Below are 23760 nucleotides of genomic sequence, written 5' to 3' on the forward strand. Positions count from 1 at the left end.
GTAAAGATATCGCAAATCTAAGCACATTTTTGGCCCTTTGGGGTCCTAAAATCACCGGTTTTAGTAGAATAGCGTATTTTTTGGTGAAAAAAATTCATTTTTTTTTGGTCCCATACAATTTTTGACAACTTTACTCCTCTTGAGGGACCACTTAGCCTTGAGATACGAACTTCAAATTTTGACACGATCATTTCTTAGCTAAAACGGTAATTTTCCACTAACGAACTTACAACATTTCCAATTTTTGCAAAATAAGGGACGGCCTACTGTACACCAGCAAGTACCTCTACACTCATTGTGTGAGTCGAGTTCATACAACCTAACGCGATCCGAAGATAACGGTACTGAACCCGTTCGAACTTCAGCAAGTGTGTTTTCGCCGCGGATTGAAAACAAAAGCTACCGTATTCTAAAACCGACAGATTTTTTTTTTTTTGCTCATCGTTTATTTTAGAGGCTCATGCGCCATATAGCATAACGGAGCCGAATTCATTTGTTTTTATATACAATTTTCCTTACAATATACAATTTTAGTCCTTGACTTGGTTAAAAGTTAATGTAACTGACAGGTTTACGTTGAATAATAAATTACAATTACAATTACAATTTTAACTTAATAACTATGTTAGCTTTGGGGAACCGTAAAACTCGCGGTTTGGCCGAGGTTAGGGGGAACACAAATGTTCAAGGAAAGGATAGGATAATGGGGTTTTTCGGTGATCTTGAGTGATAGAGTGGACAGAACGACAACCTGTAACGATACAAACAAAAGGGTTTCGAGGGGACACAAGGTGAACAAGCGGAGCAATAAGATGGGGGGATCAAACGAAAACTTCAGCTTGCTTCAAGAAGTCGTACACAAGCTTCATGTACTGAAGATCGAGTCAACCCAACACATCTCTAAAGTCTTCCTTTTCTGGTTTTCCTCGGGCCCTGAGGGATGCGTATACATCGGATCTGGCAACATCGTATTCGGGACAATCCCAAACGACATGGTTGATGTCTTGATAGCCTGCACCACAGCTACAACGATTGCTGTCTGTGAACCCTATTCGATAGAAATGCGAACCAAGAGAGAAGTGATTGGATATGAGCCGGCACATTACCTTGATAAAATCTCGACCTATGTCCAACCCCTTGAAACAAGATTTATTCGATACCTGTGAGAGAATTGAATGAAACCACCTGCCTAATTCCCCTGCATCCCATTTTCATTGCCAACTGATCAAGGTTTGCTGACGAGCAATTGCAAAAAATTCGTTAAAGGCGATATGACGGTCATAAATATCGCCTTCCATAGCGCCCACCTTGGCGAGCGAGTCCGCTTTCTCAATGCCCGGGATCGAGCAATGAGAAGGGACCCAAACCAAGGTGATATTGTATGATTGGTTCGATAAAGCACTCAGAGTTGATCGTATTTCGCTTAGGAAATACGGGGAGTGCTTTACCGGCCTTATTGAACGAATAGCCTCTATGGAGCTGAGGCTATGCGTAAAAATGAAGTATTGATCAGAGGGAATAGAGGCGATTTGCTCTAATGCGTAGTGTACTGATAGCCGTCAATTCTGCGACACATACCGAGCAAGGACTTTGAAGTTTATGGGCGGCGCTATGAAGCTCATTAAATACACCAAATCCAGTGGAATCATTTGTTTTTGACCCGTCAGTGAAACACCTTTTGTCGCATCTGACTTGACCAAACTTGCTTGCAAACATTTTTGGAATGTGCTCTGATCGGAGCTGATCTGGGATTCCACGGATTTCTTGCTTCATGGTCTAATCAAAAACTATAGTGGAATTGTAGAAGTCTGGGAAGCAATCATTATTGGGAATATTTAAAGAAGGGCTAACCTCCAGAGTCAGGTACGAGTAGTACAGTGTCATAAATTTGGTTTGATGAATTCATCCTTTTCAAAATTTGCAATTACCAAATGGGTTTAGCACCTCACAGCGGTTGAGGAACCTTAACGACAATTCCGCGAACCGATCTGATAAAGGCAATACTCCTGCTTGTACCTCCAAACTCATTGTGTGAGTCGAGTTCATGCAGCCTAATGCGATCCGAAGACAGCGATACTGGATACGCTCTAGCTTCAGGATGTGTGTTTTCGCGGCGGACGGAAAGCAAAAGCTACCGTATTCGAGAACCGACAGTATTGTTGTTCGATATAGCTTTATCAGATCTTTCGGGTGGGCTCCCCACCATGTTCCGGTGAGTGTACGCATGAAGTTGATTCGTTGTTGGCACTTCTGGTACAGATAATAAATGTGCTTTCCCCAGGTGGCTTTAGAGTCGAACCAGACCCCTAGATACGTATATGTGAGAGAGCTTGAATGAGTTCCTTACCCAAGAATTGAAGCTCTAGATCAGCTGGATCCCGCTTCCTAGAAAAGACAACTAACTCAGTTTTCTCCGGAGAGAACTCGATACCCAGCTTTACAGCCCAAGCAGACAAATAGTCTAAGGTATCTTGCAGTGGTCCTTGCAGATCTGCCGCCTCTTGGTCCGGTGATAGAAACCATGGCATCGTCCGAAAGCTGTCGTAGCGAGCAATTTGGCACGAGACTTTCATCGATGTCGCTGACGTAAAAGTTATAAAGAAGGGGGCTTAAGCATGAGCCCTGAGGGAGACCCATGTAACTAATTCGTGAAGTTGTCGAGGTTCCATGAGAGAAAAAACATGTGCTTCTCAGACAACAAGTTGTACAAATAGTTGTTTAAAATCGGAGAAAGCCCACACTCGTGGAGTTTGTCTAAAAGGATATCAACGCAAACTGCATCAAAAGCCCCCTAAATATCCAAGAATACTGAGCCCATATGCTCTTTTTGAGCATAGGCCAGTTGAATCTCTGCAGAAAGCAGCGCCAGACAATCGCTCGTTCCCTTGCCTCTGAGTATCTGATAGAAGGCCGTTCGATTCAACCCATTTGTCGAGCCGATGGAGAATCATCTTCTGTAGCAGCTGAACCGACGCGGGCTTCCCGGGCTTTTGGATGGCAATAACCCTCACTCGTCTCCAGTCATCCGGAACAGTGTTGCTCTCCAATAATAGATTAAATAAATTTAACAAGCGCCTCCTTGCGACGTCTGGGAGGCTTTTAAGCAAGTTGAACTTTATTCTATCCATTCCTGGGGCAGAGTTGTTACATGACAGAAGCGCGAGTGAGTATTCTAACATCGAAAAAGGTGAATCCATCGCATTCCTTTCGGGAGGATATCGACGAGTATTCGCTTGTACTTGGACCGAATCCGGACATACATTCTTTGCGAAGTCGAAAATCCATCGAGGCGAGCTATCTCGATCCTCGTTAACCGACGACGCGTTACGCATTCTTCCGACGTTCCAAAGAGTTCTCATCGAAGTCTCGCGCGACAAACCCTCGACGAACCGACGCCAGTAACCGCTTTTCTTCGCCTTGACCAAGTTCTTAAACTTGCTTCCAAGGGAAGTGTACAGCTTAAAGTTTTCAACCGAACCGCGTTTCCGAAACTCTTTGAACGCCGCGGATTTCTTGCGATAGATTTCTGTATACTCGCAATCAAACCACGGATTGGAGGGTTTCCTGCGAACCGATGGACCTGGCACTGGTCGACGTTATGCCTGAAGCGCGCGTCTGATGGTCAGTTCTGATAGAAACTACTACAATTTACATTTTCGATAATTTTGAAGTAAATTCTTAATTGTTAAGCGTATTTTCAACGTAAGTCATCAGAATAGGGTCTGCTTGATCCAAAAATCGATATTAAGAAGTATCCACTTTTATTAGCTCTCCGGAACAAGACATACATCGCCGTGCATGTCCAAATTACATACATGTCCAAATTATATTTTTTACCCTACTACGGGCTCCAGAAGAAACTGCGGTCACACGCACCAAATATACCATGTACAAGACGCTAATAAGACCGGTGGTGCTCTACGGACATGAGACAAGGACGATGCTCGAAGAGGACCTGCAAACACTCGGAGTTTTCGAGCGACACGTGTTAAGGACGATCTTCTGCGGTGTGCAGAATAACGGTGTGTAGCGGCGAAGGATGAACCACGAGCTCGCTGCATTCTACGGTGAACCCAACATCCTGAAAGTGGCTAAAGCTGGACGGATACGGTAGGCAGGGTATGTTGCAAGAAAGCCGGACAACAACCCGGCAAAGTTGGTGTTTGCTAATCATCCAGTTGGTACAAGAAGGCGTGGAGCGCAGAGAGCACGATGGGTGGTGGACCAGGTGGACCGTGATCTGGCGAGCGTTGGGCATAACCGACGTTGAAGAGCTGCAGCTGCAAATCGAGTAAGGTACACCGGGGCAAGTTGAAACGGGTGGGGCAAAATGAAACGCGAAGTTTTGAAATAGATTTCAATACAATTTGAAAATTTATCTTTCGCTAAAAGATTGTTTGAATCAAAAACTATGTTTTATGGCAATCATATTGTTTATCACCATCAGAAAACATCATGTTAACTCGCTGTTTCATCTTGCCCCGGTGTACCTTATTATGGTGGGGCGGCAAACTGTTGATTCAGTGTTGTCATGAATTGGATGCTGAACTAAAAAAAATAAATGAAATAAATAAAATCTTGACAAACTCAAGCAATCTCATCAAATTACACAATTTTAGATTCCTGAGGTGTAAATATACAGAAGAATGGGTCAACGTTGTATGGGAAAATTAAAATTGAATCATATCAACCCCGCACAAAGTTTTATCAATCTACTTTTGCGTTTTAAAATAACTGCGCAACATTTTGATGCGACTGGTTGCATCCTCGCGCTCTGTAATGTGGTTGAAATTTGTATGGAATTTAGTATAGGAAAATTCACTTGTTTGCATTTTTTTGTCAAATTTTACATGCCAAATTTGGGTTTTGCCGTTTACCCAAAAGTAGGTTTATTTAAACCCACTAGGGTACTTTGAAAATCAACGATTTTATAAAACTCTCGCTTTTCTAAATAAATTATTCTCAAGGATCAGGAACACCGGCTTACGTCGACGAGAAAGGCACAATCACCACAATCTGGGCTTTTTACATTGTGTTCTACGCAGAAGGATGTAATATTTGTGAGTCATCTGAAATCCAGATTATTTGAGATAATTAATGGTGTACCTTGTAATAGCTTTCAAGAGTTTTTACTGAGAATATATGCAATACCATAAAATAAGTGTTAGTTGAATATCTACTGAATTTTTGTGCTCTGTACTTCAAACAGTTTGCAAGCCCCTAACCAGCACAGCACATTGATCGCATGCATGCAAGTCTCGCTCTCGGTGTCTCTCTGCATTCGGGCGCCTCGCACGCCCGCCCGCCCGCTCAACGCGATGGCATGACTTCGCGGTTAAAATTCGTCTACTCCTGGGGGGCTACCCAGCCAGTCAGCCAGCCAGGGACGATCTGCAGAGCGAGTGCGTTTTTCCGAGCTCCGGTTGTTGGTGCTAGGTAGGTGCTCTAGAGCCGCGGAGTAGATCTTGGTAGAGGCGGAGCAATTCTATAAAATAGTCAGTTGGGCGAAATTGAACAGCAGTATTGAGCTGGGTGTGCATCGAGCAACACTCTACATCGAATCAGAACGAAGAATTGTGGACTTTTGAGTGTGAGAAGATCAACGAAAGCTGTGAAGACTGGTGTGCTGGTGGCAGTTGTTTTTACGTAACGATTGTTAAACGACGAAAATTGGGTGTTTCGTTTGCAAAGGTTAGTGTGATGTGTTGTAAGGACTCTGAACTGGCATGGCCAGATAACTGTGATGAACTGTGTGGGTGAATGTGACTTTTTCATTAAGCTTGTTGTAGTGAGAGTGGGACAAGGATTACTCACCGGCGACGTAGATGGCGAGCGGTGCACAGTGCAGTGACAAAGTGCGCACATTCACGAATCTAGGACATCGCGCTCTCGATGATCGCATCGCCGGTTGCATAACTAGGTGGCTTATTTGCACGGCGAGACAGTTTTGTCGTCCTCCCACATCGGGTCCCACCAGAAGAGTACCCGCAGCCAATCTAGTTCGGTTGAATGTGTTGGATGGGTGGTGACTTCAAGAGTGGTGTGTTATATCATGATCCCCAGACAAGATCGACAACGTGGCTTGGTTTTGGGAAGGGCGGCTGCATCCCATCAAGGGAAAACTCTCACGATTTACACAGTCGGAATAAATTTCGAGCACCGCCACCGCCGAGGCTTTATGGTGCTATTGTTTGAAGAAAACTCAGAGACGGAAATGGGATAGTTATGTTTTCGCTTGTTTGGTGATTCGTCTTGTTTGAAGGTTTGGCTTCTTGTGTGGGTGGTACCCATTGCGGAGGAACAGGTGCTTTGTTCGGGTTGTTGTTGTTGAGATTGAGCAACGCGAATTTTACGATATGGCTTTACCTTATGAAAAGGGCATTGCAGTAACTGAAGGTGAAAGGAAGAGTTACAAAGTATTAATTTATAAATGTTTCCGATGCAACACTGGAGAACAAAATAAATTTAACTTATGATGGAACCAGCTCATAATTTCCGTTGACCTCATTACCAACACTTTATGTCGGTTGATATCAAATTAGAGCTGGTTTAGATTGTCGGTATCTCAGAGTTTGTGTCCTAAGCTTTCTGAAAATTTTACACCCAAGAAATTATTTAACTATATTTTTACAAAAATTTCAGCAAAAAATTACTTGAGAGTATGAGAGCAACGCACTTTGAACTTTGATAACGCACAATGCGAGTAATCTCGTTTTACGTTTATGTAAGTTTATGAATTCTGAAAATGATCTGCTCAGATTCATACGAGAAAGTTCACTCTTTGCAGAGATATGAAATATTCACTTTTCTGAGAAGTGAACTTCCTTATATTTCCATAGAAAACATTGACTGTCAAGAGCGGAAAGCAATTCTCTCAGATAACTGTCATTTGAGAAGCGGTATTTCTGACGTCACAAAAAGTCATTGTTGCAACTTTGAACCCCTCATCTCTCCTTACAGCTGACATAACCCAAGTAACCAGTAAGCATTTAAAATAGCATTCCTTCAGCATTATAGTAGCCAGTGCGACAAGGCGTTTAATGCTAATTAGCCGTATATGCGCCTAAAGTGCTACCTCACAGCAGGTTTTGCAAAATAACGGGCTGTCTTAGTGCTATCCCTTCAGGAACGTCGTGACGAAATGTCAAAGAAGCGTAACGCCTCGTCGAGTAAAAAAAAAACAAAAATAGATTGACATCTGCTTCTCGTTCTCTCAGCCTGCTTCCCCGCTTCATCGTCCTTCCATATTCCAGCTGGTACTCCAGGTGGTACTTTTTTGCTGATTTTTGTAGTGATGTAGGTTTAAACTTACGATCCGGAGATTGATGAATCATATCTGCTTCTGATTCTGTTGCTCCTGATCCACGATGCTAAAGCTGTTCTGGTGGCGTGCGTTGATTTAATCGCCAATATAAAGAGTGATTCGATAACAGCTTCAGATTCAACATCCAAAACTTGTTTTCATTGAGATGTTCCATTGTGGTAGAGCATCACGATCTCTTCTTTTAAATATCTGTGGAACATGATTCTTTCTTCCCTCTTTCAAACAATCCTCTGATCCACCAAAGCATCCACCTATTCGGCACACATTTTCCGACGAAATGATAAATAATTGGTGATTTTTTGATGGACAAATTCCCAATCCAATCCAGTAGCAGTAATGTTTTCTTTGGTGCTTTTGGATGAGTATGGGAAAATGAAGAAACAAATAAGATGCACAAATTTGTAAACAGAAGAATAGACTCTGTAAGAGAGAGACAATATGTGTTGCCAAATGCGTAACATATCTCCCAACCTTTTTGCTCCTAGCATTTAAAGAGCAGTTGAAAAGCATTCTGATTGCTCCCAAGTGAATACACTTCAAGCCGTTGAAATGCTAATTAACAGCCAAAAGCATTTGAGCAGCACAGCTTATGCTAACTCAAGGCAGTTATGCATTCGAACTGCTTATGTAGGGCAGCAAGCAGTTTAAATGCATAATACGGGCTGATACACGGCTTATTCAAATGCTTAGTGGTTACCTGGGAATTAATATGCGCTCCCTTTCCGAATACATTTCATGGTGGTTACAGGTCCTATTTTTGCATATAAGGCACATCTCTACGAACTTGATGGACAGGTTCGTCACTTTGTACATAGTTGAAATCACTTGAATAGAACAACTTGTGCTCTAGCAATCAAAGTATAATCGGTACTGCATAGGGAAACTGAGGGCAAATTCCTCGTAGCTCACAACAACAACAGCAAAAACAGCTCGTATTGATTAGTGAAACCTGTTGCGCCTAACCTAACATGCACAGTGATAAACCAACCGTCACTTTTGCTTTCTTTTGTAGAATTACTTTTTCTCAACGAGACGGGCTTGGTGGCCTAGTTGCTACCGCTTCTGATTCATGTGCAGAAGGTTCTGGGTTCAATCCCTGGCCCATCCCTTTCCTTACTACCCACTTTCTTTATACTCTCCTCTCTGTATATACAAGTTATGTATATGTTCAGTTCATAGCCATCGCTAGAACCAAAAACGGTTGCAAAACCGTTTCCCTTGCTTTCTACTTTTACAGCACAGTGTCAATCTATCAGATAACGCCTACATGTTATGCAATTAAGCGAACTGTGTCGCTTAAGCTTCATAGGAATAATCACACTAATCTATCACCTTACATCTGGCATTCACGCAACAGTGTGTGAACCCTCTGCCAACCATATCCCACCAACACTCCGTCATCCGCATGAGTTTTTGCAAACGCAGAGGTATATTCGGTCTGATGTGGATTCAAACGATTGCAAACATCACTTCATTCCCCTTCCCCACATTGACCTGCAACCTGACGTGGCAGGCGATAACAGATAACAGCAGATAATCTCATTGGTTCCTTGTTTGAGCGTAGCTGGTCTGGCGATACTGGAGTAGCATCTACGGGCGGTCAATCAAGCTTAACCTCAAGCTTTTGTAGAATTACTTTTTTCTCAACGTTGAAGTCATCTACATTCATCTGAATCTCGAATCATTTGGGCAGGGGGCCTGTTTGTACACTTGCTGCTATAACTACGTCAATTTTCAACCAACTGACTTGATTCATTGGACAAAATAGGCCCCCCTGCCCAAATAGGGGATCCAATGTTCCGTTTTTTGTCAATGCGGACTACGATTTTCAGTAACTTTAAAAGGTAGTATATGTTTCCTTCCATACGAAAGGAATTCCTCTATGAATATCTTTTGGGATTCCTCCAGTTATTTCTTCATGAATTCTTTTAAAAATGTCTTCTGGGATATCTTTAAGAAATCCCAAGGATTTTTCTATGTAAGCGCTTGGAACTCCTGCAGAACTATTTTTTAAGTTTTCCCAAGGGATTCCTTCTGTTTGTGGGATTCCTCTTGGTTGTCTTGTACCATTACGCTTGGTTATCTCTTGAAACTAAATGGGAAGTATTCGAAGAAAGAGTTTCTGCTGGGATTTCTCCATGGATTTCTTCTGGAGTTCCTTTTGCGATTGACACAGATGTCATTTTTCAAACTCCTTCTGAAGTTTCTACGAGAAGTATCGCAGGAGATTCACCAGGAGTTGGAATTCATTTCTCTCCGAGGTTTTCTTTAGAATTTTCTTCTGAAATTCTTCAAAGATTGTTTGATAAAATCCCTCTGAAAAATCCCATTGCTCTAGGAGTTCCTTCTGAGGTTCTCCAGAAATTCTTCCTGGAATTTCTCCAAAACTTATTCTAGAATTTTAGCAGCAGTTCTTTCTGAGAATCCTGCAGGAGTTCTTTTTTGTATTCGTGCGGGATCTCCTCCTGGAATTTCGTTCTTGAATACTTGGTGAAAGTCGTCTATGGAATTTCTTCACAATTTAACAAGGAATGCTGAACAATGGGAGTAATAGCTGACCATTGGCTGGTCAATGGTGTCAGAGGCAGAATTCAGTGACAGCTGAATATTGGTCTGAAGTATGGCTTGTTCAACCTCTTTAATCAACAATACATAGATGGTTGAATATAAAATTGTATAGAATATTACTCATCTTTGTAACCTGCTTTAAAACATAAACCAACATGTAGATTTATCATCTCCTTTTTCAACCTTTAATCAAATAATTTTTGACTGCTGACCCAAACAACCCAAGTAACAATGAATGCTAAACATTGAGAGTCTTAGCTGAACAGTAGCTGGTTAATGGTGTCAGTGGCTGAACACAATGACTGCTGAATATTGGTCCGAAGTATGGTTTGTTCAACCTCTTTAATCAACAATACATAGATGGCTGAATATCAAGTTGAATAAAATATTCTTTATCTGTGTAACCAACTTTAAAGCATACACCAACACGCAAAACTAATCATCTGTTGTTCAGCCTTAAATCATATATTTTTTGACAACTGACCCAAGCATTCAATTGTTCTTGACTATTCTGATACAATAAGTAATGCTTTTGTTTTCGAGGATACGTATACTTTTGTGTGTGGTGTTGGTGCTATAGTGAGTGACTATATATCAGGAGGCTTGTCAGGAGGTCCAAGATCAATTCCCAGTTTTCTCACAGAAATTTTGTTTACATTCCAAAACATCTGTTCTGGAAATAAACGCTGCAATTGATAAAAATAGGCTCACGAAAGTGTTTTTATTTCTTTTTTACACAATTGATAATTGATAACTGATAAAGTGCATATTAAGCCTTGAACCAGCCTTTCAAAGAACCTCAAATCAGCCAAAGGCTGAATAAAATCGCCAAAATTAGATGTTTACAAGCTGAATATAGGATAGTACCTCTTGTGCTTAACTTTTGTTCAAATGAAGGCTCATTTAAAATAGTTGCAGAAACGTTTGTACAGCATCAAATTGTTACCTGGGAAGTTTTTTGTAGAGTTTACATTGCTTCTTCAGCCTCAATACAAGTTTAGTTCAACTCTAGGTTCAACTCATGTTCTTGATAATTCAGACACAACAAGTAATGCTTTCGTGTTCGAAGATACGTTTACAATTGTAATTGGAGTAGGTACTAAGGTGAGTGACTGTAAATCAGGAGGTCCGAGTTCAATTCTCAGTTTTCTGTAGATTAATCTCTTCTGAAAATAACATTCCTAAACATCTCTTCTGAAAATAAAAAGCCGCAAATGGTTGATATAATGTTACGGAAGTGTTTTTTTTTTGCACAATAAACATATTTGAGTAATTGCTGATTAAGCGCATTTTAAGCCTTAAATCAGCCTTTCAATGAACTTCACGTCAGCCAGAAACTGAATAAAATCACCTAAATTTGATGTTTTGTGGCTGAATAAATGATTATAGCTTTTGTGCTCAGCTTTTGTTCAAATGAAGGCTGCTTTAAAATAGTTGGAAAAACGTTTGTACAGCACCAAATTGATTCCTGGCTGAGAACTAGAGATACTAGCATTTGTTGAACCTGCTGGTACGCTCACATTTTTGTGAAATTGTGCTTATGTGAGTGCACGAGCTGATTTAAAATTTGCGTAAGTCTTACACACATTATTGTCCTTAGGCACTAAAGCGTAGATATTCCTTCTGAAAATCTTTCAGGACTTCCTTGGGAAACTTGCAGAAGTTCGGATTGGGAGGGTTCGACTGAATGAAATAGTTATGCTACGGAAACGGCTAAACAGTCTCGCGGAAATCAAACAATACTATTTGATTTTACCCAACGTTTCGACCTCTTTTTTGGTCTTCTTCAAGGGTTAATTTGACGAAAAACGATAATAGCAATTAACCCCTGAAGAAGATCAAAAAAAAGGTCGGAACGTTGGGTAAAATCAAATAGTATCGTTTGATTTCCTCAAGACTGATTAGCCGTTTCCGTAGCATAAATTGCAGAAGTTCTTCCTAGAAATAATTCGGAAGTTCATTGCGGAAATCCCCTTGAATGTCTAGCTATGATTCTTCCAAGGATTCCTCTAGAAGTTCTTTAAAAGAATTATTTTGGAGTTCCTGAAGAATTGTCTAGATTATATTCCTGAAACTTATCTCTTATAGGGACCGCTAATAGAGATTCTGATCGATATCCTGGAAAAATCATTAGACCAGAATCCACTAAGAAACCAGAACGAATCTTGAAAAAGAATCCCCAACAATAATTTCTGATAGAGTACAAGGTGGCATTTGTGGAGTAATGGACAGATGGAATTCCTGAATGAAAACCTCATATAAAATTTCTGTAGAACAAAATTCTGAGAGAAATCTACAAATGGAAATTCTAGAGGAAATCCCAGAAGAAACGACTGAAATATAAACGACACATGAAAACGTGATTATTTTCGTTAAAAAAAAACAGAAATTTTAAATAAATAAATAGGGGTGAAAGCAAAAATAAACTACAAACGTTCAATAAACGAATCAAAAAGTGCAAAAAATCAAAATTTCCCAAAAATTAGTGATTACTCCACGGCAGATGGCCTTTTTGAACCACTTCCGTTTTACGAATCAACTTTTAAAATCGCAAAAAAGCGATGAAAATGTACAAGCTACGTGAATATTTGTGCTGAAGTTACAAGCAAATGTTGTTTAGTTACTATTTGAATGCCTAACAAATGAGGATTTAAAAACGATTAAAGTTTGAAAAATGGCATCTTATTAAGGTATTAAGGTATTACGAATATTAAGGTAAAGTAAGGTGGGGACTTTACCTTAATATTCGCATAAAAAAATCAATTTGCATTGGCCATATTTACCAGTTAAACATTACATAACCCACTTGAACCAGGCTAAACTGCTTACAGCAACCTTCTTAGCGAGCTGATCTCAGACTTGTTGACGACTGTACGTAACTCCACCCACAAGGCCGACAACCTTTTTTGCAGAATCAAACAAAAAACCGAACGAAATCACCCTCGGTTTCATTAGCGAGCGACCCCATTTAGCAGCCAAAGACCTTCCCTAAAGCAACGGTATTGCTGCGATGCAAACGAGTTCACCGCAAACGTGAACGGTGACGCATCTTCCTACGCGCTGATCGAGCGAGCCCAAAAGCGGCGATTTTGAAGGTCATTGCGCTCTGTTCACCCGATCGCCGCCAGCCAGTCCACTTCACACACCGCATTCGCCGCGCGGGTCCGCGCACAAACAAAAATAAAAATCTGCCAGCGTAACGTTTGTTTACACTTTTTTCCTCTCATTTCTTTTCACGCCGCGCTGCGACGCGGTGTGATGCAATATCGCCGTTTGCGGGCGACCCCAATAAATGGCGCCCACCGCGGCCCACAAGGTGTCGCTGCTTGCGAAGAGTGACGTCGCCCGCCATTGGTGACAAACAAAGGAACCGCGTTGACCACCACCCTAACGACTGCCATGGCACACTATGATTAGAGTTTGTCACGCCTCGTGGACTTCTCATTCTGCTCTTCAGAGCTACGTGCAGAAAGATGCATAAATACATTAATGAGGCCTGATTGATCTGTGTGAAACAATCGCCATTGTTTTGCCGTCACATGTGCGCAGGGCAAAAAAGTTTCCGCTCTTTTGCACCAACCGAACCGAAAGTAAAAGTGAAAGATGGAGAGTTGGGCTAACGGTTGGCACTTTAGTACCTACCTAGCTGCTCTTCCTGATTCGTCTGTCAGTTTGTAGATTGCGCAGAACTGGTTTTTGCGCGCAGTGTGATGTGCCATGCGGCTAACAACTAGATGCACCAAAGGGGGGGTTGTTGGGGAAGGGTGACCAACATAGTGGAAATAATTCAACGCTTGCTCTCCGCGCTAGGACGCACAGAGGTCCAGTTTTTAGAAAATCTGGAATAAATTGAAGTCCGACCAAAACCACGTTCCAAACCACCATTGGGGCCGAAACTATTGGCCTACTATGATATGGTACTTTTTCCCAGGTATTTCCAAATCTGGACCACTGTGGGACGGTGCAATTCAAAAGAGACCGTGCCGAGGCGGTCATTATCTCATTTGTGTGAGTCGGTCATTCGCCGTTTTCTTGGCGTCTGTTTTGGTTCCAAGCGAAGATGCGAGTGACCGCGTGGTGCCTTCAATGGGGGGCTGAAATGGACGCCGTGCTGCTGCCGAAACAGGCGCACTGGGGCTTGAGTTAGGTAATCGGACCTCGAAATTGGGGTACACAAACAAGTATGTGAATGTGTACATTTGTCCATAACTGGGTCACTGTGAGCCGAGTTTGAACTGGACTGGGGCGTTCGTTGAACTTTGGAGCACAAAGAACTGATCGATCGATTTTCCCGCACTTTTTCTTTCACAGAATCAATATGAATCTCATAACCACCGCCGCACTGGTGGTGCTGATGGCCGTGACGGCCACCAATGCCGACGAATGGAACTGGCTGAACAACGGTGAGACCTTTATGGATGACCTGATCCGTGAGAAACGACAAGATGGTAGCCAAAACGTAACAGAAGTTGCTGATGACGACATCATCAACTACATCCTGGACAGCGGACGCCAAGGTCGAAGTTTGGAAGGCTTCGATGAAATCTACACCGACCCCACCATCATGCAAGCCATCCAAAATTCCGATGACGCTGAAGCTCGCAACATCATCAAGGAAAAGCTATGCGCCCTCGGACTTATGCAGTGCGACGGCGAACTTGTCGATGGTCGACGTCCATACCTTAACCCACAGAACCTTATCTACGCCCAACCCGTGGCCCTGAAACCTGTTGGTCGTCCAATCGCTACAATCCCTGTCCGTGGACCACCTGGCCCACCTCAGCAAGGCCCACAATACATTCAAAAACCTCCTCCACAAAAACCTCACCAAGGCCCTTATGGACCACCTCAACCCATGCCCCTCCCACCACCTAACCGTCCTCAGCAAAAAGTTGGATTTTCCTCTCAATCGTCCTACGGTGGTCCCAACTCCTTCCAAGGTAGTTCCTCCTTCAACGGTCTTTATTCCAGTCAATCCAATTCCTTTTCATCCTACCCTCCAAAACCTCTAGGTCCAATCTACGAAGGCAGTGACATCCCATACGAATTCGAAAACCCCAACAAACCACCAGGTGTCATTATTGGCGATGGTCCAACCGTATTGAAGACTCCGCCAGTTGAACAGCACATCCATCATCACTACCATCACATCGAAGGCGGAAAAGGTGACAAAACCATTGTCGTCAACAATCCCATCCCACTGTCTCCAGAAATCATCACTGGGTCCGCTGTCGGTGGTAGTTCTTCGTCCAGCAATAGCTTGTACTCGTCTGGTGTTTACGGAAACTCTGGAAGCACTAGCTTAGGTGGATTCAGTCCCGCTGGTGGCAAGGACTTCGATTACCAAGACCTGAAAGGATCTAGCAACAGCAACAACTACGGACAGTTCGGAAACTACGCTTCGCAATCCAAACCTGTAAGCGGTGCCTCAAACAATTACTATAACCAAGGACCTGCCACATTCGGTAGCTCGAGTAATACCGTCTACGGATCGTACGCTGTTGATAACGCTGGAAGTGGTAGTAGCAGCAACAGTAACTACAATGGATTGAGCAGCGGTAACTACCAGTCTAGTCAGAGCCAGGGAGGATTCCACTCATCCATCCCCAATCTATACAAAAAAGAACTGAACGTCAAAGGACCTGCCAATGGGTTGAACAGCTACAGCAGTGATTACAGCAAGTACAGCCAACAGTACAATGGACAGTACAGTAACAACAATAACAATAATAATGGCCAGTTCAATCAAAATCAATACTCGATCAACAATGGACAGTACAACGGCCAGAACGCTCAATACAACGGCCAAAACGGATTCAGCAATCGCAACGAAGATTGTGTCTGTGTCCCATACGATCAATGCCCAGCACAGGATATCGTTGGCCGCCGTGATGATTTGATCCTACCTCTGGATCCCCGTAATCTAAAGACTGACATCCAAGCCGACACCGAACAGGTTGTAATCACCGACGCTAAGGGAGTGATGACCATCGTTCAGGCTCCGAAGAACATAACCGCCCAGGCCCGATCTGCCAACGTTACCGAACCGGCCAAAAAGATTACTAAGCGTGAAGCTGCCGCTACAGCGAAGTCGGATAAGAGTGATGACAAGGCTAACATCGAGCCAGTAAGTACCACATTTCTATTCTCACTATACTAACTCCAAACCAAAATTTCAAAAATCCTAATCCACGTTTTGGCCTCTGCTAACGTTCACACCTAACCTATCTCATGATAACCTATTAGCTGAAATATGTTTTACCTGTACCATACTGCTTTGTACGTATCTTCGTTGTAAAGTTGACCAAATTGGACACAAGACCTAAACCAAGAATACCCTAAAGAACAACAACAACCTCTAAAACAAACACTAAAACAATACATTCTGACCATAAGCTTTGGCTTCGCTCACCAACAAAAAACCAACGAACTGGACTAAGTCTCACGTCGTTGAACTGTTGAAGAACAACCAGGCCCACACCTCAGTCACTTCAGCAGTTCAACGATGACCCACGCTTACGACCACAAAGCACTGTCTAAAAACTGCCTTGTTTACTTGTATTGTTTTAGCGTTTGTTGGGAGGTGGCCACGGTGGTGAAGGAGGAGGTGGAAAGAAAGTTGTTCCTACCTTTGGGGTGTCCTTTGGTCTACCGTATCCTTCGTACCCGTTGAACCCTTACGGGCCGAATCCCGCCGGGAATCCCTACTTTGGTTCCATTGGTGCTAATGGTCTTAACCTTGGGTTGGTCAACGTTAATCCTCTGTTTTCCTTCCAAGTCACGAAGGATGAGTACGGCGATAAGGTCGTGAAACCACTCGTCAACCTCCACGTGACACCCACTGAAAATATTGTTCATAAAGTGGGCCACTTGTTGTCTGCTAAAAAGCAAAACATCTTGCACGTTTTCAATCAGCACGATCACGTACACAACCACTATGGTTACCCTCCACCACCGCCTGTCTACCGCCCTCCCCATGGACCACCATTCGTTCATGGTTCACCGCCAGCCTTTGGACCAACTGGTCCAGAACTTATTTTCACAAAACCCCCGGGACCCGTCTTCAACGGTCCCGGACCTATCTATAACGGTCCAGGACATCTATATCCTCGTCCTGGTCCAGGACCAGCCTATCCTGGCCCTATCATAAACCGACCTCCCGGCCCTCCGTTCATCCCAAGTGGTCCTTCACAACCCCCATTCTATGGACCAAGACCTCCCTTCTACCGTGACGCAGCTTCCTCCTCCGACGTAGAGCTAGACTACAATCCCAGCGACATCGGAAGGGCTGCCAACGTATCCTTCCCTCAGCAGCAACCCCCGATCGGTAACTTCCAGTACCAATCGGTTTATCCCCAGAACCAACCCGACTCCCTCAATCAGAATAGAGTACACTATGGTAGACAGTATCAAAACTATCAAGATAGTAACGTAAGACTTCCACCTACTCAGAACATTCCAACACCAGCACCAGGACATTCCGAAGGTAGTAACACGGTTAGCTTCCCACGTAGTCGTCGATCCACCGACGTCCCGGCTCCGGACCATTTGGAACCCATCGTCAAGGAAATTGATTCACAGGCTGTACCTAGTGAACAGGTAGAGGTACAGGAAAAATCTATTTCAGCAGAGAAGGTAAGCGACTAATTTTAACCGCGAACAGTGCTGGTCTCATCAACATCCATAACCTTCCTAAATTACTAAAATGCGCCTCGACCAAAAAACACCAACCTACCTTTTCACCAACAGCGTCAAGCATACTTCGGAGCTCGTCCTCAACAGCAGCAGCAGCAGTGTCCAGCCCGCAGCGTTTGCTGCCGTCGTCCAGCTTACCGCCCGCCACAACAACCTACCCACGCCAACCTGGGCAAATGTGGCGTCCGCAACGCGCAAGGCATCAACGGTCGCATCAAGAACCCGGTCTACGTCGACGGTGACAGCGAGTTCGGTGAATACCCATGGCAGGTTGCCATCCTGAAGAAGGACCCCAAGGAATCGGTTTACGTCTGTGGAGGTACTTTGATCGACAATCAGTACATCATCACCGCGGCCCATTGTGTCAAAACGTAAGTTTCAAATGCATTGTCTTCTGGTTGATCCATCTAACTTCGCCTTCCTCCGACTAATTTCAGTTACAACGGCTTCGATCTCCGCGTTCGTCTCGGCGAATGGGACGTAAACCATGACGTTGAGTTCTATCCGTACATCGAACGGGATGTCATCTCCGTGCAGGTTCACCCCGAGTACTACGCTGGCACCCTGGACAACGATCTGGCCATTCTGAAGATGGACCGCCCGGTGGACTTCACCGGAACTCCACATATCTCCCCGGCTTGTCTGCCGGACAAGTTCACCGATTTCTCCGGACAGCGCTGCTGGACTACCGGCTGGGGTAAGGATGCCTTCGGCGATTACGGCAAGTACCAGAACATCCTCAAGGAGGTGGACGTCCCGATCGTGAACCACCACCAGTGCCAGAATCAACTCCGCCAGACTCGCCTCGGATATAGCTACAATCTGAACCCGGGCTTCATTTGCGCCGGTGGTGAGGAGGGTAAGGATGCCTGCAAGGGTGACGGAGGTGGCCCATTGGTGTGCGACCGCAACGGAAGCTGGCAAGTCGTTGGTATTGTATCGTGGGGTATTGGCTGCGGTAAGGCTAACGTGCCCGGAGTCTACGTGAAGGTTGCACACTACCTGGACTGGATCAACCAGGTTCGTGGGCGATTCTAAACCCAACGAGAAGTCAGACTTGGAATGTGCTAGGGGATGTAGTATTTATTGACGACTCATATTTATTGCGTAAGATGAGAGCAAGCGAGAACTTAACCAGTGATACTCGAAAGGATATAAAAAAGACGACTGTAGATAGAAATACAAAACAAAATAACCTTCAGCAACGTCGGCTGTGACGGGTGTCACGGCTTGTAACCACGTTTGCTGGAGTTAAAGTGTACGATGCTATGTAACAGCATTTCTTAAATGACCCAACTTTTTGTATGTAGTTTCCGTAGATTTGTAAAACTAGAAATCTAAGCGACGAATAAATTATTTTATTTATTCAAGTAATAAAAAACATATTTGACGTTTTATTATCCGAATCTCACGCTTAGACCTATTATATTTCGCTCACGGCAGAGTGCCTCCCTGAATACCTCTAGATGTCTTCCATCTGCGAGTGCTTGGCCTTGGCCTAGTCGTCCCTTCCTCCGCCCACTGTTATTGTAGTCACAACAGTACCGAATCGCCAGATGGTGGCTGTGAGTGTAGGCATCATCTACCCTCCAGTTCGAACTACTTGATGAGCCAGGACTACAGGAAGTAATGTTGATGATCGACTCCACTGCGTTCCGGTTAGGGCCTGTCCATAAACTACGTAGACGCTGAGCAGGAAGGGACGTGCTCTCGCCAAAGTCTGGGGTCCATACAAATTTCGAAAATTGAGTATGGACGAAATTCTACGAGGGGGGGAGGTAATCTGAGATTTCCAAAATTTAGTCTATTCATGTAGTTTATGGACAACGTCTTAAAGACACTTCTAGTACCGACGTTAGTCAGATCAACATGGAGCATAGCCAGAGGGCCTCTAGAGCGGCGTCGGTGGTGTAGTGGTAAGCGTGGTTGCCTCTCACCCCAGACGGTCTAGGTTCAATCCTAGTCGACGCCGTCGGTATTTCTGAGACAAAAATATCTGATCACGCCTTCCCTCGGATAGGAAGTAAAGCCGTAGGTCCCGGCCCATGTGTTGATGGGTTCGATATGTAGGGTGTCAGGTGTGTGTGGATGTCTCCCTGACCGTCCGTGTTTAGGCTTAGTACCAGAAATAGGCGGACGTTAAACTAGAGCTGATGCCGAACGGTGTCGGCTCGCCAGAAATAAGAAGAAGAAGAGGGCCTCTAGCAGGATCTTAGCCCACTGTGGTTTGTGAAACGGCTTCCCCATTCGACGGCCCAGGCAATGAAGTCACTCGTTATTAGCTTTTGCTTAACTTTCTGTAACAGCGGAAACTATAGTGCGGGACTTTTTGCTGTCAGATTCAGAAGCTAAAAGTTGTCAGTACAGCCGGGTCTGCCGGTCTATCCTACCATACCAACGAAGTTTTGAAGCTTTATACCCAGTTAACAAATTGGTATGTGTAAAAAATGATATGCGGATCTATATATAACATCTCCAAATCGTATATAATGCACGAAAAGCTTATATGCGTACCAAATTGGAGACCATATACAAACCAAATCAAGTATATTACAAACGCATAGATAATATTTCGCATGATATACGATTCAGTATGTTGTTAGAAAAAATATCCCAAATGACATAAATTACGACTTTTTATGCATTTCGAATTACGATCACATGTGCATTCAAGAGACGAACCAGCCAAGGGCTGAAAGTCTCTCTAATAAAGACAAATCAATCAATCAATCAACATGTGCATTCAAAGCAGTTATTCTTACGATTACTATTTTTCACAGAAAAAATATATTTCCCATGATTCTTGCTTGTGTCTTCCGCTGTCATCCTTATCACATAACAAACTATTGACATTTAGTTTGCATCGTGGTTTTACAAGTTGTTTATCACATCCAATATCTGGAATCAAAACCTGAACATCATGAGTGCCTGTCCCGCGAAGTCAACACAGCGTCAAATCTGAAAGATAGTTATGCTGGAAATTCACTCTACTATACTGCCGTTCTACGCATAGTTGTCCCATGTTATATGGGATTCCCATATAACATGGGACAATCGGGCGTATAACGGCAGTATATGCATAACAAATACTGCTCCGAGGTCAACAGGTCAACGACGTCTAAAAATAGATTACCAAAGTTCCTCTGCGACACCAAGTAGACTTGAAATATCAATCAAAGTAGTCGAGGGCCACTTTTCAAATCGTATTACAATGCGCGTCATTAATTTGCCAATTTAGTGATTTTTTTTCGAACATCCCAACGATGAAATGTGATTGAAAATAAACAACATTACAGCATGAGTATAGTCTATTTTACGAAACGACAACAGTGTTGATATTGATATTAACACTCACGGGCTTGGGCGCAACCTCCTGTCAAATTTTCATTCATGAAATGAGCGATCAGCTGATCCGAAACGTCTCGTGAAATGGATCATTTCATCAACAACAGTGATGCCGATTTGCAAAACACTTTAAAGTTGTTTATTTAAAAGTGCTAAATATTCAATGGTTTATGTTAAGATATTGAAGCTGAACGATTAATTTTTATTTAATCTAAGGCTATAAAAACGATTCAAAGAATGCAATATTGCAGGCATCATGATGATTAATCATATTGGCTGAAACAATAAACTGACAACTCTGATACAAACAGCGGCCACGTAAACAAACAGCGTAGTACAAGCGGCAAAGTTTTTTTTTGTGATCGTTCGAAAACTAGTTAAATCCACGTCAGAAAGGTAGGAATAAATTATATTTATCGCTAAATTGGTCAATCTATCGTTTAGTTTTCATTTCAGATGTATTCCGTTGTTCAACTCATCGAAAACAACAAATTCAAAGTGATGACTGTGCCGACGGGTTGGGTTAGAAAGGGTTTGCTGCGTTGGCCGAAACTCCCGAACATTAAGATCGAAGCCCTCCGTGTCACTGGCCAGGAGTATGACGGCCCTTAGAAGAAAATTGCGGTGATTGTTTTCAGAAAATTCAAAAACCTCCAAATGGCAGAAGAAGCGGCAGAAGAGCTTTCAAAACGGGAGGTGTCTGATGTGGACAACAAACGTAAGCGCCTCAAACCGGCCAAAAAGCCAAAATGTACAAACTCGAAAGACTACAATTTGATGGCCCAAGGTAAGCTATTGCACCAACCGAATCAAAGCAAAATCCTTAACAGCACATTTTTATTCTAGAATGTATCCGCAACAAAAAGACGGTTCTCTCGGAGGCAAATGGGAAACGAGCAGCAAAGCACGGAAAAAATCAAACGCAGCCTCAAGCCGCAGCATCTGCCAAACCCGAGGATTTTCCTGATGAGAATGTTTTGCCTGCACAACCGACACAAACATCGCAGACACTAACTACTATAGATAGTAGAGTAAACATAGATCCGCGGACATCGCTGAGTGAAATGTTTCAAGCGTGTGAATAGTATTTTTCAAGAGTGCGACGGATGAATATGACGTCAAGCGCTCCATTGGTGTTGTTGGAATCATGACGTCATGCTCGTTTGGATACAGATTTTGACAGTTCGTTTGGATACAACGGATTCATCATCACGGATCTATGTTTACTCTACTATCTATACTAACTACCAAGGCTGTACTATAGACACTATAGATTCCATAGACTCGCGGAGACGAAGATAACTGTAGCCAAACGAACTGTCAGTTCGTGTAGCCAAACGAGCATGACGTCACGATTTCAATAGCGACAATGGATTGCGTGACGTCATATTCGCTTGGTACACTCTAAATTCACGGTAAAACACACTAAAATCATATTGCTCAACCATGTCTCCGCGAGTCTATGGAATCTATAGTGTCTATAGGCTGTACGTGCTCAGCCACAGCGAAGCGCTCCGTTACAACATCCACCGAATGCTGCTGTACAGATTCAACCAAATAATGTTAGCTCTGCGGGATCAAATGCGCCTTGTACCTCTGATGCTGGTGCTGAAAGTGGGCATCCGAACGCTGGCCCTTCGTCGCATGCTGCTGGAACAACTATTCAACTGGTGCAGCCCGTTTCCGGTGAACATTCTGATCCTAACGATGTATTGCCGAACTCAGTGCAGTTTCCGGGATCATACATCCTAGCTCCGATGGACCCAGCTACAACAAGCACCAAAATATTGACAGGTATTTGTTGCAATATGTATTAGTTTTGGTAGAGACATTCAGTAGTATGGGGGCATCCATAAAGGACGACAAGTCACATTTGAGAATTTTCAACCACCCACAGACACCTCCCCTTTGTATTACTAAACTTTATACATTGTTTGACATGCAATCACAAGCCTTACCTCTCCCCCTCCTAGGATTGTAACGTATTTTATGGATGCCCACCAAGTTACGAAAGGTTCTTGCTCATGGATTATCGGGAATCGGTTACAGACCTTTCCCAGATACCCGCTTGCTAATGTTGTGTGTTTTATTTTCATCAGTTTGGTTCTACTTCTGTAGCTTAAGTGTTCCAGTTATCGCCATAGTGATTTCCTTTTTTATCATACCGGATATTTGGAAAGTTTTAAAGTTTTGCATCAGTTGGCGAGTTTAAAATTAAGATACACGCAGAGAAAAAAATTGTAAACACAATTAAATTCTAGTTCAAATCAACCGATTTTTCAGTTTACTATAGCGACAAATTGATTTCTAGTTTAAACTGAATTGTTGGATTGTTTGATAATACAAATATTTTCATTTGACGAAATTTTTGACAGTTTGTTAGAACAAACTAAGATTTGGTAGTTTCAACATAAAATAACAGATTGTTTCAAACGACTGCTCTTTTGTGCCTAACAAAGCCGGAATGTGATTGTGTTGGTGACGGCAGCTCCTGCAGCAGCTCGGAAATCTATTTTTAGACACTCGGCAAGCGGATGGAAAGAAGAACGGTTAAAAAAGACAAAAAGGCGAAACCGACCAACTTTTTGTGGATGCTGTCTTGGGTACCTGCGCGTTATCCATCACGGCCAAAACCGCACTTGGAAGTTGGGTTGATGGATGTGCTACACTTTCCTCGTGGTGGCGATGTTGGGGTAAGAATTTTTAAGATGTTTGAGTGTTTCCGGGCCATGTTTGTGGTCCCCATTTTGTAGAATCAAATGAAGTTTTTAACGTTATATGAAATGATGGAAGTTCGTTGTTTTGATCAATAAACTCCAAGTTAGAGC

General features: G+C 43.2%; 1 protein-coding gene across 6 annotated transcripts; it reads left to right on the forward strand.

Moving 5' to 3' along the window:
- Nucleotides 1–5494: 5494 nt before the first annotated feature.
- LOC109426652 (uncharacterized protein DDB_G0292186) lies at nt 5495–18968 on the forward strand. Of its 6 annotated transcripts, XM_062853587.1 has the most exons (7): nt 5495–5691; nt 14204–14832; nt 14905–16019; nt 16463–17281; nt 17345–17527; nt 17642–17958; nt 18025–18968. In XM_062853587.1, the coding sequence occupies exons 2-7, from the start codon at nt 14211–14213 to the stop codon at nt 18623–18625; spliced, it is 3657 nt and encodes a 1218-aa protein (XP_062709571.1). In that variant the 5' UTR covers nt 5495–5691; nt 14204–14210; the 3' UTR covers nt 18626–18968. The 6 variants fall into 6 exon arrangements, with proteins under 6 accessions (XP_062709571.1, XP_062709569.1, XP_029725629.2 ...); XM_062853585.1 differs by having other exon boundaries at nt 14204–16019; XM_029869769.2 differs by lacking the exon at nt 16463–17281.
- The last annotated feature ends 4792 nt before the right edge of the window (nt 18969–23760 follow it).

This window comes from Aedes albopictus, chromosome 2 (genome assembly GCF_035046485.1).
Source record: "Aedes albopictus strain Foshan chromosome 2, AalbF5, whole genome shotgun sequence".
Taxonomy (NCBI): domain Eukaryota; kingdom Metazoa; phylum Arthropoda; class Insecta; order Diptera; family Culicidae; genus Aedes; species Aedes albopictus.

Bases quoted from the DNA above. Each gene is read 5' to 3' on its own strand.
- LOC109426652 (XM_019702176.3), top strand. From the start codon at position 14,211: ATGAATCTCATAACCACCGCCGCACTGGTGGTGCTGATGGCCGTGACG. The intron at 16,020-16,462 runs GTAAGTACCACA...GTATTGTTTTAG, and splicing joins ACAAGGCTAACATCGAGCCA to CGTTTGTTGGGAGGTGGCCA. The intron at 17,959-18,024 runs GTAAGTTTCAAA...GACTAATTTCAG, and splicing joins GCGGCCCATTGTGTCAAAAC to TTACAACGGCTTCGATCTCC.